The 11,898-nt window shown below is 44.6% G+C and overlaps 1 protein-coding gene across 1 annotated transcript; it reads left to right on the top strand.

The window, feature by feature from the left end:
• Positions 1–433: 433 nt before the first annotated feature.
• Positions 434–5,024, top strand: RPL11 (ribosomal protein L11). Its single transcript, XM_063658636.1, has 5 exons — positions 434–1,367; positions 2,406–2,512; positions 3,266–3,397; positions 4,407–4,517; positions 4,950–5,024. The coding sequence occupies exons 1-5, from the start codon at positions 1,244–1,246 to the stop codon at positions 4,977–4,979; spliced, it is 504 nt and encodes a 167-aa protein (XP_063514706.1). The 5' UTR covers positions 434–1,243; the 3' UTR covers positions 4,980–5,024.
• The last annotated feature ends 6,874 nt before the right edge of the window (positions 5,025–11,898 follow it).

Here is an 11,898-nt window from a genome sequence, read left to right as displayed (position 1 = left end):
GGGTGACAGAGCAAGGCTCCGTCTCAATAAATAAATAAATAAAAAAATTATATTTGTTTACATTGTTACAGAATAAATTTGCGTCATAATTTGCATGATTGATTTAATGTAGTTTTGGCGTTCTCATCACACAAGGACCACCAGCTCCTGACACTGGGAGGAGAGAACGTCCTCAAGGTCCGGAAACTCAAGGACATGCTGATTCGGGAGTTTTCAAAAACTGTTTTTGGAAAACCCAGATCCCGGTCTTCAGCCAGGGTCGCCTGCAGTTGCTAGCACTACCCACAAGGGAGAAGCGGACGCTGCACTGTTCTGCCAAATGCGCCTCTCTTCCTCTTCTTCATCTCTGTGGTTAGCCTGGGAAAAGAGCCCGCCTCCTGGCCCATAAGGCCCTGGGCCGGAAGCTCCGTTTTCTCTTCCTGCTCTCCATCATGGCGGTGAGTAGCTGGTACCTGGATTTGCTTTCCTTTATCCGTTGCCATCCATGGCAGGCCGAGCCTGCGGGGGCTACTTTGCCCGCAGCCCGAGGAATATGGAGCCCGCAATGCTTGCCGGCCCAAAACTGGCAGAGCTGTTCGAGCCAAGGACGCAGGGTTGAATTATGTCACTTTCCCTGCCATCGTTTTAGGAGCGGCTCCGGGCAGTTACCCGGAATGCTCAGAAGCACGGCCAGGAGGCTGCAGCGAGGGCAGATGGGGTGAATGGAGGGTTCTGAGGCAGGGGGTCCGGGCCTTTTCCTGGTCCCGGGGACTTGAGACTTGCTCGGTGCTACGAAACCTTAGCCGGTTGCTCCGCTTAGGGAAGGTGTCAGCCTTTAGACAGCTTCCGAATGGGATGCTGGACGTCGCATAACCACGTGTTTCGTGTTAACTGAGCAATTAAGTTCTGTTTCCTCGCTTACTCCCCTTAGTTGGCCTTACAATGGGGGGCGCTCTTCGTTACCCTGAGCCTCTTAGGGTTCGATCTCAGTGTCCGTATCTTTTAACACTCAATACCTGTCCTGAGTTTTCTCTTCACCCGTTCCGTTCGTGGAGGAAGAATAGGTCCCGAGCTGTCTTCTTCCCTTGATGCCCCCCAAACATGATACCTTTTAAACATTTAGGGTCTTCGTTACGATTTGGGATGAGCAGAAATAAAAATCCTGTGCAGATAGAAAGTAGTAAAACTCAGGGCTCTCAGCTGTGAGTGTATTGACTGCTGCTCTTCCCTGTTGCAGCAGGATCAAGGTGAAAAGGAGAACCCCATGCGGGAACTTCGCATCCGCAAACTCTGTCTCAACATCTGTGTTGGAGAGAGTGGAGACAGACTGACCCGAGCAGCCAAGGTGTTGGAGCAGCTCACAGGGCAGACCCCTGTGTTTTCCAAAGGTGAGTAGTGACAAGGACATACGGGGCTTGCTCTCTTGTGTCGCCTCTTTGTTTCTTGATTTACCTGCTGTCGAGTCTGTTTAGAAAGTGACAGTCGGCATCACTTAAAGCATTAAATTCATGAGCCAGCCAAGAAGTGTCTTTTTTTTTTTTCAAGATGGCGTGTGGGGTTGGAACACTAGATTTTATATGAGCAGGTCTTAAGCTAAGACTAGCCCAAGTAAAGATTTTCCCAAGTAACTAGGATATGAGATAGAGTGGAAATGTCAGGAACGAAGTAAAGATCATTAGATCTGATTAGCAGTTAGGGTTATATAGGCTGCATTAAGAACAGGGCTGTACAGGAGCATGAGTCTTCAGTGGTCTATGATAGTGCCACTGCACTCCAGCCTGGTTGACCCTATCTCAAAAGTTGTATACAGATTGCCTGGGTTTGAGTGATGGCTTCACCATTTGCTGGTCTGACTCTGGGCTCTCTGGACCTCTGCTTTTTTCTTTGCATAAAGAGAGTAATACTTTATAATTGTGGAAGATAAAATGAGTTGTACATGTGTAGTTGCTTTAGAATAGTGAAATATGGCAAGTCTTTGGATTCCACTCCTGCTTTTTGTTACCAGCTGTGATGTTTGGCAAGTGAATAAACCTCTCAAAACCTCACCTGTAAAATATGGCTAACAGTACAATAAGGTTTCAGCAAATACTAGATGTTGTCCATAATGCTTTGTTTTCTTTGGAACATGATAGCCTACTAGTGATTTCTTCGGCCTGTTCTGGTTGTGAACTTGCCCTTCCTGGAACTTCGGCGTTATGACTGTTCTTAACTGCTGAAGGATGGCTGGATGTCTGGAAATGGGAAAATCTGTGCTGTGGATGAAATCTTATTAATAGATGTGGGCGACACTAATTAGAACACCACAACTTAAAAGAGTGTGGATGAATGCTTAATGTCTCTTTAAGTATGGAGATGGTGTTCTGGGAAAGAGGTGAGTGTAGTGGGGGTATGATGGCATCTGACTCCTTGTTACTGCCTTCCTGCAGCTAGGTACACTGTCAGATCCTTTGGCATCCGGAGAAATGAAAAGATTGCTGTCCACTGCACAGTTCGAGGGGCCAAGGCAGAAGAAATCTTGGAGAAGGGTCTAAAGGTGAGCCTGATCCTCTAATGGAGTGATATTGATCAGCACTCCCTTAGTAACACATGTAGATAAGTTACATTTAATGTTCTGTTCTTTGGTTCCTTGATATTTATTTACTTAAGGTTCTAAAAGGCTTTTTCTACAATCAGCAGGGTTAAACTATTCTTGGTGGTTTAAAAGATGCTTGAGGCCGGGCACGGTGGCTCAACGCCTGTAATCCCAACACTTTGGGAGGCCAAGGCGGATGGATCACTTGTGGCCAGGAGTTCGAGACCATCCTGGCCAACATGGTGAAACACCATCTCTACTAAAAATATAAAAATTAGCCGGGCTTGGTGGCGGGCGCCTGTACTCCCAGCTACTCGGGAAGCTGAGGCACGAGAATTGCTAGAACCCGGGAGGTAGAGGTTGCAGCGAGCTGATATCCTGCCACTGCACTCCAGCTTAGGCCACAGAGTGAGACTCTTGTCTCAAAAAAAAAAAAAAAGAGAGAGAGAAAGGATGCTTGGGAGTCATTTCATGCCTCTGCTTTCTCTGGGTTTTTCTCTGCTCTTTGGAAGCTGGGAGAGGCCATACTGGGTAGTTGGGGTGTGAATCTATAGTTGTGGTGTAGTGAGGAAGTCAGGTTGTGTTCCCAGCCAAGTTTCATTGACTTCTGTTTGCTCTGGGGTGCATGTTGCAGGCTGAGCTATTAATAGTTGCTTGGGGGTGGGAGGGAGTTGAAGATGACAAGGAATGTTATTGCTGCATTTTTCTCCACAGGTGCGGGAGTATGAGTTAAGAAAAAACAACTTCTCAGATACTGGAAACTTTGGTTTTGGGATCCAGGAACACATCGATCTGGGTATCAAATATGACCCAAGCATTGGTATCTACGGCCTGGACTTCTATGTGGTATGAATATTTAATCTTTTCCCGCTCCTGGTCTGTGAGGAGAGGGGAATCTTTATTTCGTATGTGGTATGTTGGTGTTCACATGTTGAGTTGCAGCTTTGAATATTGTCTGCCTTTGTGTTCTCCTCCCCCTTGGGGTAATGTGCCTCATTTGTGGCAAATGTAGGGGTGCAGCACTGAACAAGATGGACAAGATCCCTGCTGTTGGGGAGCTTGCAGTCGAGGATCTGTAAAGCACCCACATGGCTTAAAGGTGGATGAAGGAAACTGTTCCCTCCAGCCAGTGATTTGAAACTTTGGAGAGAGGCAGTATTGGTGCCACATTTGGCCTGTGGGTTGGTTGGCTGCACTGAGGCTGTTCTTCCCCTGGTTCTTCCTATAGAAACAGCTTTGGGTGATGCAGTGGTTTGCTCAGGAAGGGGGTTTTAACATAGAAATGACCTTTTGTGTTACTGCCGTGTTTTGGTCCAACAATAAAACTGAATAGCCTAAATCAGAAGTCCTGACTAGTGTGGTACCTGAAAGATGGTGGCACCCTCATTAGACAGACAAGTAATAAGAACTGGATACTCACAGGATGTTGGAGGAACAGCACACCTTTGGGAAGCACTTTTGAGCTGAAGCAGAAGGAACAAAATATATATATTTGTGCTTCTCATAGTCGTATGTTTTCTACACTGCTGGTGTGGCAATAGATTTTTAAACGTTATTTTTAAAAAGACAAATGTTTGGAGATTTGGGAGCAGTAATGGAGGATCCTCAGCACCACTGGAAGATAGGCTGGGTTGGGGGGTGCTGAAAGTTCCATCCTCCAAAGCAAACCTATAGTATGGCTGTGTGTTGTGTGGGATGCTGGTGGCAGCTTTGTCAGACACAGATCATGGGTCTTGCTCCAGAATACATTGGGCTGCCAAGTGACTCTTTGAAGATCTGTCTGTAATGTGTGAGTCTTGTCCATCTGCTCTTGACTCTGAGCTGGCTAGGTGACTGTTGGTTATTCCTGGGACAGGTGCTGGGTAGGCCAGGTTTCAGCATCGCAGACAAGAAGCGCAGGACAGGCTGCATTGGGGCCAAACACAGAATCAGCAAAGAGGAGGCCATGCGCTGGTTCCAGCAGAAGGTAAAGCTGATTTATCTCAAGTGAAGTGGTGGAATGTGGTGTTGGTGAATGGAGTTGGGATTTGGGGATGCAAAATATAGTACTATTTGCTGGGTGTCTTCTTTAAAGTTAGAATATTGGGTACCTTGACAAATCGGGCTTCCAGGGATGATGGTGTAAAAGAACATCCAGAACTAGGCCTTCTCCCCGTCACCATGAATGGAAGTAGATGGAAGGGGAGGAATATGGCTTTAACAGGAGCCCCCTTTCTCAGATGATAGTGCAGTTCAGCACAGTGTAAAAACCAGCCAGCTTCCTATTTAGTCCAGAAGAGGATGAGATTCAGAGCCCAAGTTCATGTATCAATCAGATTTGAATTCTCAAAAGTTAGCCATTGCTGCAATCTCTGCTGTTGCCTCCTGTTCTGAAAAAATTAAATCTCTTCTTTTTCAGTATGATGGGATCATCCTTCCTGGCAAATAAATTCCCGTTTCTATCCAAAAGAGCAATAAAAAGTTTTCAGTGAAATGTGCAATTCTGTTGTGTGTTCTGTGAAAGGATCCTGGCCATATTCAAGTCCTTGGACCTCAAGCCACTTAAAGCTTCGATGGGAGTAGCTGGTAACAACCCTGTCATCCTCTGATTGGATGCCAGTATTTCCTGGCAGATCCAAGTCCAAGCTTCATAGCATTCATTGCCTGTGCTTGCCACACCTTGGTTGATGTGCTGTGGTGCAGTAGCCCCATTTAGAGGGGAGGGTTTGGTTGATGTTGGGGTTTGAATTTAGAGCCTTGATTAAGCAGGGTGCAGTGCTCCTGTGTTCCAGGAGGCTCCCTGCTATTCAGTGATTCTGTTCTGTACTAGAAATTTTATCAGCATTGATGTGTCATGAAGGAATGACAGGCTTTAGTGTGATGGTTGAGATTAAATTTAGACTTAACTGTTAAGGCTCAGGTTTCTTTTACAATGAGAATATAAGGTTCTTGGGAGGCAGTATGTGCAGATAAGAGGGCAGTCTTTCCATTTCCAGCCCTCTCCTTTAACTGTTACCTCGGGTGAGTTGTTAATCTGCCTCAGTTTCCTTATCTGTATCAGGAGGCAGTAATAGTAATATCTCTCAGGATTAAATAATTTAATACTTACAAAATGCTCAGACTAGCACCAGGCTCGTAGGGCTCAAAAGGGGTTTTGTTTTTGTGTTTGGGTATATGAGAAATGTTACTTCTGCTAGCTTGCTTCCCTTTGGTGCAAAAATGAAAATACTTTCCCTGTGGTGATTGTCTGTTTTTGTTTTGTTTTGTTTTGTTTTGTTTTTTTTGAGACGAGTCTTGCTCTGTTGCCCGGGCTGGAGTGCAGTGGCGCGATCTCACTGCAAGCTCTGCCTCTGGGTTCACGCCGTTCTCCTGCCTCATCCTCCCGAGTAGCTGGGACTACAGGCGCCCGCCACCACGCCCGGCTAATTTTTTTATTTTTAGTAGAGACGGGGTTTCACCGTGTTAGCCAGGAAGGTCTTGATCTTCTGACCTCATGATCTGCCCGCCTTGGCCTCCCAAAGTGCTGGGATTACAGGTATGAGCCATCATGCCCAGCCCCTGTAGTGATTTTCTATATCTAACTGAAGTTGATGCTAAAAAGCCATCATTTTTGTTTGTTTGTTTTTGGTGGTTGTTTTTTTTGAGACAGAGTTTCTCTTTGTCACCCAGGCTGGAGTGTGCAGTGGCATGATCTCTGCAACCTTCGCCTCCTGGGTTCAAGCAATCCTCCCACCTCGGCCTCCCGAGTAATTAGGATTACAGCCATCCACCACCACGCCCAGCTGGTGTTTTTTTGTAGAGATGGGGTTTCACCATGTTCGCTAGGCTCGTCTTGAACTCAGCCTCCCAAAATGTTGGGATTACAGGCGTGAGCCACTGCACCTGGCAAAAGCCATCATTTTTCTGACACAATACTTGGCCATTGGTTCATCATTTTCAATTTCAGGTTTAAATTTTGGAGCACATGTTAATTCAGTTAGATAATTTACTAATTTGTGACTGATTAGAGTTCAGTTGTCCTTGGGCCACCCGTTCATTGCTGTTCAGAGGTTCTCAAATTTGCTGCTTTTGTAGGTATTTTGAAACCTGGAAATAGATTATTTGGTGTGCCTCATTTTTAAATGAAAATAAAGTTACCTTACCCCGTAAGATGAGCTCTAGTTGATGAAAGGGGAGAATCATGGAACATGTTGCCGTATACTTTTTATTTCATTTAAAATATGTGCTTTCATTTCTCAATCTTTTACTATAGGGCCAGGGCCCCCACCTCAAATGGGGTGAAGGAGTCTCATTCTTAAAATTCATCTTCATTTTTGTAGGGGGAACCATACTTGTTTTTTACTAACTTCTGAATTAAATAACATGCCATAAATATGTTTCAGAACAGATTTGGTGAATGGATAGTTAATTAGTGCTGGGTGCGGAGAACAAATGCTGGTTTCATCTAAATAAAGCATTTCAGAAATACAAAATGTAGAGTCTCTCAATTTTAACAATATAAACCTGCTGAGCCTTCATTTGGTCCTTGTGTATTGTTTGTGTACTCAGTTGACTTCCCATTAAAAACAAAACAGCTGTGCTCCTGACCCAGTGGAAAAAGCACTGTTGGGAGTTCAAAGAGCTAACCAGGTTTTAGTCCTAGCTCTAAATAGCATTGAGATTTTGGGTAGGTCATGAAACATCTGGATGACTGGAACCACTAGAGACAGACACCTACCCAGTAGCTAGACAGCTTGCCCCTATTCTGGCTAGAAGCTTGACTTGAAAACAAATGTCGTACTGGTATCTACAGCACTGTCATTTGTGGTTGAGCTTGTACCAAGTGGGTAGATAGGATCGCCTGGGAGCTTGTTAAAACTCGTGGGCCCTACCTCAGGCCTACTGAATTAGAATCTAATTTAACGAGATCTGCAGGTGATTTGTACGCATACTAAAGTGTAGAGGTAGTGGCCAAAAAAAGCAGGAAGGACATGATACCCAAGGAGGTTTCCTTAACACATTCAGTTCTTATGAAGTTCTTACTGTGTGGTTATTTTTCTCGTTTCTTCAGCTGCTACCCATGAAAGTCGGAGTGGACCCTGTCTCAGAAAAAAAAAAAAAATTTGATAAAAAATTATACACAATAATTACAATACTGAGGTGGCAGTGGATTCTCTTTTACTGTTGGAAACACCAAGTAGTAAACACAGCTAAGGCTTTTTTTCTTTTAAATATAGTTGGGAGGTGTTTTTACTTTTTCCCTTTAACAGTTGCATTCTCAGTATATTGCAGTGGCTATACAATATTTCATTTTGGAAATATATGGGACGTAATTATGTAGCTGTCACTAAATGTCAGTTTCATTAAACTGTCCAACAGAGGCTCTTTTATCCTGCTGTCTTGCCCTCTGTCCAGTGAGTACCTTTAAGGTCCTTGCAAGGTATCTTGAGCTGTTCAATGGTGTGGTATTGTGGAAAGAACACTAAACAGGAAAAAGGTTATCCATATTCATTTGTTTTTGAGACAGGGTCTTGCACTGTCATGCTGGAGTGCAGTGGTACCATCACAACTCACTTCAGCCTCAACCTCCTGGGCTCAAGTGATCCTTCTACCTCGATCTCCCGAGTAGCTGGGACTACAGTTGCATGCCAGCATGCCCAACTTTTTTTTTTTTTGGTAGAGAAAAGGGTCTCACTGTGTTGCCAAGGCTAGTTACCCATGTTCTGATTTTGGTTCTGCTTTCCCTGCTAGTGTTACGACCATGGGCAAGGAACCTGGCAAGTTACAGTCTGGCCCTCTAAAGTGGAGCATGTTGGATTTTTGCGTATAACCCCTTTATCTTCTAAATTGTGTGCTTAAGCTTCCTTTTCTTGCAGTTTAACACACTGGCTAGTCCTAACCTGCTAAACTCAACGCAAATGCTGAGGTGCTCTAGCCAACTGGTGGTTGAAGACCAGAATGAGTAGTCTGCCAAAGGCAACTGAGTCCTAAAGGGTTAAGGCCCAAGCCTTCTAGGTACTCTGGCCCAGAAACCACCCACACATAGTTTAAGCTGCCAGCCACTGGGGACCAACCTAGTGCCTGGGGATACAGAACTAGTCAGAGCTGCTTGTTATGGAAACCACAGTGTGGTTGTCAGAGGGGAATCTAGCCTAAGGCACTTGGAGGGCACCAGGAGAACTGAACTTGACTCTGCTTAAGGTGGCAAATGCTAGAAAGCTGAGGAAACAAGTATAAATGGTTTGTTTTCACAAATCAGTGAACCAAACTGATGATGTGTGATGTTTTGTAATTACCTTTTGTCAAGATTGATACTTTTTTTTTTCTGAGAGGGAGTCTAGTTCTGTCACCCAGGCTGGAGTGCAGTGGCGCAATCTCAGCTCACTGCAGCCTCTGCCTCCCGGGTTCAAGCTATTCTCTTGCCTCAGCCTCCCGAGTAGCTGGGATTACAGGCGTCCGCCACCACGCCCAGCTAATTTTTGTATTTTTAGTAGAGACAGGGTTACACTGTGTTGGCCAGGCTGGTCTCGAACTCCTGACCTTGTGGTCCACCCAACTCAGCCTAAGATTGATACAATTTTTTATGCAATAAGTATGTAAGTAGTTACCTGGAATCTAAAAGGAGCTTGAAAGGCAAAGGCATTCAACAATAGACACAAATGAAATTCTAGACCCTCTTAGTTACCCTGCTGAATGTAAGGCTTTGATAACATGACTCAACTCTTTGAAATGCTCTGATGACTGCCTCTGGAACACAGTGCTTTATTTTTTGCTTTAAAGATCGATTCTGTTCAAACGTGACATGGCGTATCATAGTGGTTAAGAGCACAGAGTTTGGAATTTAAGGCTGGGGGGATGAAGAGAGGTTGATTAATGGGTATAGAAATATAGTTAGAGGAAATAAGACCCAGTGTTTGATAGATCAATAGGGTGACTAGTTAATGATTTGTATTTTAAAATAGAGAATAATTCTTTTTTTTTTTTTTTTTTTTTTTGAGATGGAATCTCGCTCTGTCGCCCAGGCTGGAGTGCAGTGGCGCAATCTCGGCTCACTGCAAGCTCCGCCTCCCGGGTTCATGCCATAAAATAGAGAATAATTCTGATGTTACCAGCATAAAGAAAGATAAATGTTTAAGGTAGCAGATACCCCGGTTACCCTGATTTGATCATTACACATTGTACGAATGTATCAGAATATCACATGTACTCCAAAATACGTACATCTATTTTGTATCAATAAAAAAAAATAGGCCAGGCATAGTGGCGCATGCCTGCAATCTCAGCACTTTGGGAGGCCTAGGTGGGCAGATCACTTGAGTGCAGGAATTCAAGACCAGCCTGGGCAACATGGAGAAACCCCACCGGGAGTGGTAGTGCGCATCTGTAGTCCCAGCTACTCAGGAGGCTGAGGTGAGAGGATTGCTTGAGCCGGAGAGGTGAAGGTTGCAGTGAGCTGCATCATGCCACTGCAATCCTGCCTGGGCAACAGAGGGAGACCCTGTCTCAAAAAAATAAAATAGGGCATGGTGGCTCACACCTATAGTCCCAGCACTTTGGGAGGCAGAGGCAGGAGGATGGATTGAGTCCAGGAGTTTGAGACTAGCCAGTGAGACCCTGACTATAAAAATTAGCCAGGTGTGGTGGCATGTACTTGTAGTCCTAATTACTTGAGTTTGAGGCTGAGGCAGGAGGATCCTTTGAACTCAGGAGTTTGAGGCTGCAGTGAGCCATGATCGCATCACTGGGCAACCAAGCAAGACCCTGTCTCTAAATTAATTAAAGTAAAAAATTTAGGCCAGGCGCGGTGGCTCATGCCTATAATCCCAGCACTTTGGGAGGCTGAGGCGGGTGGATCACGAGGTCAGGAGATCGAGACCATCCTGGCTAACATGGTGAAACCCCATCTCTACTAAAAATACAAAAAATTAGCCGGGCTTGGTGGCGGGTGCCAGTAGTCCCAGCTATTTGGGAGGCTGAGGCAGGAGAATGGCGTGAATCTGGGAGGCGGAGCTTGCAGTGAGCCAAGATCGCACCACTGCACTCCAGTCTGGATGACAGAGCGAGACTCCATCTCAAAAAGATAAGAAATAAAAAAAAATTTTAAATTTAAGCATCTCAAATGCCTTGCAGGAATGTGGGATAAAGTGCTCAGAATGGTCCCTGGCAGATAGCGTAGGCTTGTTTTCTATGAAGAGCCTGTAACTGCCACTTGGTTCCCCTTCCACCCCTGACATTAGGAAATAGTTGTGCAATGGTTGTTACTCTCAGGGTGGTCACTCAGGCAAACTCCAGAAGAGGGTGTACTTTCACTGATTATCCTTCTAGCCCCTTTCCCCCAAATCCCCAAGGAAGGCTGGGAATCATCAAAATGGAGTTGGCCTTTACTTGTCAACAATTGAGTAAATCCTAAATACGGACGAACACCCAAGTAGCTCCTGAATTACAATTAAAGGAAAAACATTTCTTAAAATGGAAGGTGTATATACTTTGTAGCAGACATTCTGTAATCTCAGTCACAGGGCCATGTCTTACTCTATATTGCTAGTGTCTGGCCCTTGAGACCAGCTTGTTGCTCAGATTGGACACAGACAGCAACACTGCCACTGACTACCTGGGTGAGAAGGTGGGCAAGTCAGCCAGCCTCTCTGGACCTCAGATCTTGTGTAAAATAGGTTTAACACCTACTTTACAGGGTTATTTTCAGAAATTAAAGATAGTATATGTAAATCACTCAGCATATATAGTAGGAGCTGTTCAAAGTATTGTAAATATTATGTAATAATTGAGTATATTCTTGGTATTCTGTGGTAAACTTAAATTTAAGAGGTTTTATTCTGTGATTTGAGCATCATTCTTTGCTGGTGAAGAAAAGAAGACAAGGAATTCATTTAATATTTGAGTGCTTATCTACCTGAAGTATAGCATTGAACCAGATGGATATACAGTCCCTGCTGCTAGGTGAGCAAAAATAAGTATTAATACTTGTGCCTCTTCTGCCTGTTTTTCAGGTAGAAAAAAACCCAGTGCCCCTCTTTGACATTATTTAAATAAGATTTCTCCTCAATATAACAGTATAGTGACATTAACTGCTTTTTCAAATCATTTCTTACCACCACCAAAAAAAAAAAAAAAAAAAATTGTACCACCTGCGGGCATTCCAACCCCCTCCTTCCCAAGTATAGGAAAATACTGGATGAGTTGGGTACTGGCACCTGTAGTCCCAGCTACTCAAGAGGCTGAGGGGCAAGGATCACTTGAGCCCAGGAATTTGAGGCTGCAGTGAGTCGTGATCACATCACTACACTCCACCGTGGGTGACAGAGTAAGACCCTCTCTAAAGAAAAAAAAAAAAAAGACCAGGTGCAGTGGCTCATTCCTGTGATCCCAGC

Source organism: Pongo pygmaeus, chromosome 1 (assembly GCF_028885625.2).
Source record: "Pongo pygmaeus isolate AG05252 chromosome 1, NHGRI_mPonPyg2-v2.0_pri, whole genome shotgun sequence".
In the NCBI taxonomy this organism is placed as follows: Eukaryota; Metazoa; Chordata; class Mammalia; order Primates; family Hominidae; genus Pongo; species Pongo pygmaeus.
The sequence above is the reverse complement of the archived record's forward strand: the minus strand, read 5'-3'. Positions and strand labels throughout refer to the sequence as shown.